The following is an 8,160-nucleotide window of genomic DNA, read 5'->3' on the forward strand; positions in this document are numbered from 1 at the left end:
AACTAAAAATAAAAAGATTAAAAGAAAAGGAAGATATATATATATATATATATATTTGGTTTAACAAAGTGGTGGTTTTGTGTAATGTTGAAAACCTAAAGGGAGAAATTGTATAAATATCATGAGTTATGGATGAGTCTTCCAATGCAAATCTGTTAGTCATATTCCCAACTACCGATGACTTGAAACTGCAGAGAATGACACCGTCATCACTTTTCCCTCTCTCTACTCGTCTTTAAATAATTCTATCAATCTCGTCTTCTGAATCAGTAGTAAACCATGGATGAGAAGAATAAAACCAACAGCACAGGGCTGTTGAAACTCAAATGTTCCGTCCAGAATTACGATTGGGGTCGAATTGGGTACGATTCTCGAGTGGCAAGGCTGTTCGAGAGGAACTCTGGCGGTCAGATTGACGAGAAGAAGCATTACGCTGAGTTTTGGATGGGGACCCATGTCTCTGGGCCATCGTTCGTTGATGGGCTCGCTTTGAAGTCGTGGGTTATGCAAAACCCCTGCCTTTTGGGTGATGTTGTTCTTCGTAAGTGGGCTACTGATCTTCCCTTCCTGCTTAAGGTATTTATTTTCTTTCTTCGATTGCTGGATCATCAAATTCTTTACTTATGCTTGTGGAAATTAATTGTCTTTTACATGATTCCAATTGTTCGTCTTTCTATATTTTGTTTGATCAAATTCTAAGTCAGATGAATATGATATCATTTCCACACTGATCAAATTACAGTAATTATTGTTAATTTGTTATTATTACATTTATTTTAACTGGTTTTGTATCTTACTCGTGTCATGTGTTTATGTACCAGGTTCTTTCTGTGGGTAGATCATTGTCAATACAGGCTCATCCAGATAAGGAATTAGCTGAGTTTCTTCATGAGACGCAACCGGACATTTATAAGGATCCCAATCACAAACCTGAAATGGCGCTTGCGTTAACCGAGTTTGAGGCCTTGTGCGGATTCATTAGTTCAGAGGTATATTATTTCGATTTCATATCCAGTTCTTGTCTTGTGATTTTGAGCTTTTACAGATTTGGAGTTTTAATTAGGTTTTATAGGTATTGACTATTGACTGTAAAGAAGTCAAAGGTCGACTTGAAATTATTCAAACTTTGATACTTTTCTTACTAAGTTTTAACTTATAGATTTTTGTTCAAGTTTGTTCTTTCCAAATTGTTATTGATAAGTTACAATTTGTCAATTTGCATCAATTTCAAAGTTAAAAATCTTATTTTTCATTTGAAAAATTCAAAAGTTTGACTTTTTAATCAAGAACTAAGATATACCGTTTTATATATACAATTAAAAATAAATATATTATATAATGTATATTATTTAGTTATGTTTTTCATAACTTTATGCATGATAATATCCTTATATAAATTAATAATATTCAATATTTTAAATACAATTATATATAAATAATATGTTAGTTTAGACTCGCGAGCCAAGCTTCTGATAACTGCAGCTCGGGCTTCATTGTTAAACAAGCTTGTTTTTAGGCTGGAGCTCGTTTAATTTCTCTCGGTTCGGGCTTTTAGTTAGTCAATTACTCCTATTTCTGCTTCTTAACGCGGTGATTGACTCACTATAGCTAGCGTATTCACAAAGCTTGTGATCTATTGTAGGAACTTGATGTTGTGCTTGAAACGGTTCCTGAGATTAACGTAGCGGTCAGCAAAACTTCTGTTGGTGAGGTCAAAGGACGAGATCTTCGGTCAATATTCACTAAACTCATGTCAGTTGACCGAGACGTGATTTCCAAAGCTCTATCAAAATTGGTCAACCGTCTAACCAGAGAAAACGAGGTATAACCACTTTCGGTATAAAACGAAAATCCACAAAAATTATAATTATTATATTTTTTTCCCTTTTTAGACAAGGCAGTTAACTAGCAAAGAAGAACTTGTGTTGAAGCTTGAAAAACAGTACCCGAATGATGTCGGGGTGTTAGCCTCCCTTCTCCTTAATCTTGTCAAACTCGAACCGGGTGACGGTTTATACATAGGCGCAGACGAACCACACGCGTATTTAAACGGCGAGTGTATTGAGTGCATGGCAACTTCTGATAACGTGGTCCGTGCAGGCCTCACTCCAAAATACATGGATGTCAAAACCCTATGTTCCATGCTCACATACAAACAGGTAACCTTAAAACCAACAACAAAAAGTCAGACTTTTTGTGTATCAAGTCAAATGTTGCATTTTCACTTGTTGTATATTGTAATTACAGGGGTTACCCGAGATCTTGAAAGGTGTACCTATAAACCAATATGTGAGAAGATACACACCGCCTTTTGAGGAGTTTGAGCTTGACCAATGTGTGGTTAACCAAGGTGGTTCGGTTGTGTTTCCTGCGCTTCCGGGTCCATCTGTTTTCGTGGTCATTTCAGGTCAAGGAATGATGCTGACCCCAACAAGTGAAGATGGGGTGTCGGAAGGTGATGCGTTGTTTGCACCTGCGGGAACTGAGGTTCAGGTGAGTAGTGAATCTGAGGTGCGGGTGTATCGAGCGGGAGTGAATAATAAGGTGCTTTTGAACCCTTGATGTGGAGTATGAAGAGCGGGTTAATGATTCTTCGTGTACATTTATGTTTATTCCTTACGTTTACAGAATAAGGGGGTTTGGTTATAATGGTATTTAATATAACTATATTTATATTTATACTGGCCGGTGGCTGGAAGCTGGTAGCTGTAGTTTTTTAGATATATTTAGGTGTTTGGTAGAGTAGCTGAAGCTTTTAATAAATGTATAAAATGACTAAAATAGAAATAGCTAAATAACTAAAAAACATAATACTAAATGTAATCACACACACATATATACATATATATATATATGTGTGTGTGTGTGTTTCTCTGATTAATAAAACATGGTTATTTTCAATTAAATAAAACATAGTCAATACCAAACAGTCGAGAATAAAATATAATATTGTTATATCGTTATTGTCGTGCATTCCATATCAAAGTAGCAATATTGTTGTGAACAAATTTCATCTCATTCGTTGCTCCTTCAAATAGACCATTAGTGCTTGTGTCATGGTTACTAACATCATGAAGTTCATCTCGTACTATGTAGTTTGGATGTTGCTCCATTGTAGTAAACATGATATCTTCTTAAGGATTACGTATATAGTTATGCAATGCAAATGTGGCCATGATAACATCAATTTGAGTTTGAACGCTATACTTGGGCATTGTACCAAGTATCTTAAATCTTTTCTTCAAAATTCCAAATGACCTCTTAATATAACTTCGTAAAGATGAATGTGAACGGTTGAAAGCTTCTTGCATATTATTCGGGGGCTCTCTTTGAAATTGAGATTGATGGTATCTTGTCTTGGAATATGAAACAACGTATCCTTTTCTGCCTGGATATCCTTTATCAACCAAATAATATCTGCCTGATAAAGGAGTTGAAAAACAAAAGACGTTGGGATTTATTAAAAATAACATAAAACAGTTCCATATATATGTTTAAACAATTTTAAATATTACCTTCAGGTGGGTGTGTGAAGTTGAATTTACTATCCTGGGTCATGTTAATGAAAACACGTGTGTCATGTGCTGAACCCTCTCATCCGATCGATACGAATGTGAAATACATATCGAAATCACATGTTGCCATTAAGTTGAAAGTTGGTACCCCTTTCCTACCAATATAAGGTAGTTGTTGACTCTTTGGGATGCAGGCCCCTATGTGTGTACCGTTAATACATCCGATACAATCCTAAATTAGAAATTAGTTACGTACCAAGATAAACAAGCATGAATGACATTAATCAATTCAATACCTTGAAATACGGCATGCATATTTTGTCGTTCAAGATTTGAGGTGGTACAAATTCAAAAGTTGGATCTTTTGGTCTTATAATGTCACGTGCTAGACCTTGAAAACCTTTATCTCTACCGGCTATTGCCTCTAGAATTTTATGAAATGCTCTACTAATAGTCTCCCCAGAACATTGAAAACGCTCCCCAACATCCGTGTTAGATAACCCCAATGCCAATGTATACAGAAATATCCCTACCTTCTCACAAGTTGACATTCTATCACTCGACTGCAATCCATAGTTTGATTCAAGCTCCCTACATAATTTCATAAACACGTTTGGATGCATTCTGAATGCATTTACACATCGTATAGGATTTCCATTTAAAACTTCCATTATCCAAGCCTGCCCCGTTTGTGATGATGCCATGCATGGTTCCTTGTATATATGCTTATAATCGTATGCAGCAACTAGATCACCTGCATAAGTTGAATCCAACAAAAATTTTTAACAATGCAGTTTGTGCTTCTTCTTGCTTGTTTCATTATTCATAATAACCCTGGTAACAAATTCAATATCAGCTTAACATATAAACACATAACTAGCTAAAACATAAACACATAAATAGCTTAACATATAAAGATGTAAATAATATTCTCAAATAAATAAAAATTAAAATAAAAAGATATCAAATAACTTCTTATATATTCGTGCCACTAAAACATCAAGGTAAAAACAATAAATCAATCTAAAAGAAATAAAGTTTAAACAAACAGAGACAATAATGTCTTTGTAACATATCCTCAAAGAAAACTTTAGTCGGTGAGCCTTTGCTTTCGTTGCAGCCACGCTAACCTACTATGATCATGTCGCACATTTATTAACATTTCTCTTTTCACGGGATCTTCAAATAAATCCATTGCAAAGAACCACAACTCCTCATCTTCTCTCACTAAGTTGCTTGGTACTTTCATTCCAGCCTACACCAGTCTCTCCGTTCTTAAGTGACTTCCAAAGGTTGTATTATTTTCTCATATGGTTATATTTGTTCTTCATAGCTTTGTCACTGACGAATTTATGATTTATAACCTTTTCAAACTCTGGCTGAAGAGAAACCCATTTGAATGAGGAAGTTCGACCATGCTTCGTTCTATATTTGTTTAAGAACCGACATAATTCTAATACCATTTCTTTTGTTCAATTTTCTCTTTTCCCTTTCTCTTTTTTGGAATCCATTTAATAATCGTGCATACGTATATACACAATTTAAAAAAAAATAATAATTAAAATCAACTACAAACATATGTTACAAATATTAAGCATGTTTAAACACAACATGTCCACATTTTAACTCAACTAATATGTACTAACAAACGGGCCCGTTTGACTTTCCCGTGTTGATATGAGCACAAAAATTCCTACCAAGCCCGTTTGATAAATATGTTCACAATTTAACTCAACTAATTTTTACTTACAAACGGGCCCGTTTGACCGATATGTCCACAATTTAACTCAAATAATAAACTGGAAAAGGAAACATCATCAAAAACTAAATTCACTAAACAAGTTTTCATTAGGCAAGATGCTATAGGATGAGATACTTAACCAATCAAGCACTATATGTTAATATGCAGGTCTTACATGCTCAACAAGTTTGATAAAAACACAAGATGATGATTAAATATTGAGCTTTCGGACCTACTGTTGACAAACTAAAACTTTTAAAATGGTTTGATTTATTAATAATAGCAATTGTAACAAATGATAATAGTCACTATAGTAATATCAAAATACCCCAACTAAAATTAGTATCCGGATGTTGGCCCGTCTCCGCATTTCAACAGGGTCCTCTGTACGCACTGCTGAGAACTTACAACATCGTGCCAACTACAACATGATGGTTATTTACCGGGCCTAAAGCCCTAGCCTTACCACGTATTAGCTATTTTTTACTTATGAGTATTCAGTTGATAGTTTATGTTATGCTAACTATTATCGTTTTTGTTATTATTTCATCTCTCTTTTATTTTATGTTTACTATGTGAAAAAGAAATTCTAGACTGATCAAGTCTATATACCTTTATGATCTTCGTTATTTACTTTACTCTCAACTTTGTTATGGACACAAACCCGCGCAAAGCGCGGGTTATAATACCTACTTATCTAATAAATATGCATTAATATGAAATTATGTTTTATCACAATTAGGAAGATTAACAATCATTCGTAAATACCACTGTTGATATACCTGCAAATTGAGTACTTGGTGATTTTGTTCCTATTAGGCAATTATTAATGAAATAGATTGTTCACAAATACATGATTATCAAATGTTGAGCTTCTTATTTCATTCTGGCTCATGGAACTAATTTGTCACAAATTATACAAGCAAGTTGATTATCGGTCATACCAGACTTAGGGGTGCAAACGTGTTGAGCCGTTCGCGAGCTACTCGAGATCGGCTCGTAAACAACCTCGATCGAGCATGAGCCCAAACTCGAGTCTTAAATTAAGTTCGTTTAACAAATGAGCCCGAGCTTCACTTATCGAGCTCGAGTTGGCTCGCGAGCCTAAACAAGTTTGTCATTTATATATAAAACTAATATTGAAAAATATATATACAAACCTAATGAAAAATATATAATAAAATAATTAATAAATATTAAACGAGCCAAGCTCGAGCTTTGAAAACTGATATGGGCTAAACTATATATAATATATTATAAATATTTCCTACATTTTAATAGTGTTTGAGTTCGCTTGTATTAATATTATTTTTAATTGGTTCATAGTTGAGTTTTAATGGTTTAATGAGACAACAAGTTAAGATGGATAAACAGTTTCAACAATAATTACTTTTAGAAAATGTTAATGTAATGTGCTAGTTATAATTGTTTAACTCAACAATATGTGGCTATAACATGTACCAAAACTTATTATATTATGTAATATAGTGATTCTCAATATTAAGTATTGTTACAGGTCCACCAAATGAGAAGTATGATTCAATTAAAGTTAATTACACGAAGAAGGAAATGAGCCAATGATTATTGACGTGGGATATGTGGTTTTAAACAAAGCAGTGAAAAGAAGAACCACAATGGGATGAATACAAGAAATAGGAAAAAACTCACGTGGACATTTGTGTTGGAATTTTATTTATTCTTGTAATTCAATTAAAAGTGTTAGGCCCATGGTCAATGTTTGTGAATAAGGAGGCCCTAAAAACAATTAAGTCGGTGGTGGTTAAATGGTTATTAATATATTATTGACGGCTGAGAATTGGATAGAAGGCTACGGATGAAACAGGGACGAAAGAAATAAAAGGGCAGTCCCCTGTTGACAAAGATCGCAAGAGAAGAACACTTTGGTTCGAGCCAAGATCGTTTGGTTTCAACACCTCCCAACCAAGCATCATCATAGTTCGGTTTGAAATTATTCTTTTATACATGAGCTTGGTTGTTGAACTTAATTATTTTTGTTTCTTTGATTTTAAGATGCTATGCTAAACTTATTAGACTGTCTAGGCTTGTGATGAACCATTGTTGAAGTTTTATTTTATTTGGAATTTGCTTTTCGTTATGGTTTTATGATTCAGTAAACTATTTGATTGATGCGTATGCGCACTTGGTTTTGTTTGTTATAGTTTTATTATTCCACATTATCCTTGGTGATTGTTTCATATGATAGGATTTTGTTAGGTCATCTACTGTGTGTTTTTGACTAGTTTATGATTGAATTCGAATAAAATCATAGGAATACTATTATTAGTCAAACGAATAAAAGTGTACTGCTAACCTAAAAAGCTGTAAGGTGATAAGTTATTGCTAAATCTTTGTTGTTTGAGATTGCTAGATTTAGTTCTTCGTAAGGAGTCCGTCTAGGTTTGATTAATTAATATTGTCTAGCGAGTCAATTAAGTCTGTCAAATTACCTTTGATTTCCGCGCTGTAAGGTAGGATGTCGCTATAAAGGTACTCTATCGTAATTAATTTGATTACCGTAAGGAAGTCTAATATTAAAATTGGTATTTCTAAGAACTTAATAGAAATCCATAGGTGTCTTCTTGAAGGGTCAGGGGTCCTGTTCGGGTTTTCTTTTAAGTGATTGTTTTATGATCCCAATTCCATAACAAGCATTTTCCTAAAAATTGATAACTGAAACTTTGGGGATTCTAGCCTAGGTGGTTTTTCATCATCATCTTATTTAAATCAATTAAAAATATTCTTTTCGTTTTTACTTGTTTTTTTTATTAATTAGATTTTAATATTAGTTTAAATTAATAGTATTATAATAAACCCCCTTAATATATAAAATAAATAGCCACGTCAGTTAGTAGAGTCTAATTTAGCTAGTTACGTAATTTAAAG

The 8,160-nt window shown here is 33.7% G+C and overlaps 1 protein-coding gene across 1 annotated transcript; it reads left to right on the plus strand.

The window, feature by feature from the left end:
* Window positions 1–264: 264 nt before the first annotated feature.
* On the plus strand, window positions 265–2,742 carry LOC143556808 (mannose-6-phosphate isomerase 1-like). Its single transcript, XM_077046049.1, has 5 exons — window positions 265–576; window positions 822–989; window positions 1,643–1,822; window positions 1,893–2,159; window positions 2,248–2,742. Exons 1-5 carry the CDS (start codon window positions 280–282, stop codon window positions 2,560–2,562), a joined length of 1,227 nt encoding a protein of 408 aa, XP_076902164.1. The 5' UTR covers window positions 265–279; the 3' UTR covers window positions 2,563–2,742.
* The last annotated feature ends 5,418 nt before the right edge of the window (window positions 2,743–8,160 follow it).

The sequence above is a fragment of the Bidens hawaiensis genome, unplaced genomic scaffold, assembly GCF_021521415.1.
Source record: "Bidens hawaiensis isolate Kalapana, Puna unplaced genomic scaffold, B.hawaiensis_p1.1 tig00001035_1, whole genome shotgun sequence".
Classification (NCBI taxonomy): Eukaryota; Viridiplantae; Streptophyta; class Magnoliopsida; order Asterales; family Asteraceae; genus Bidens; species Bidens hawaiensis.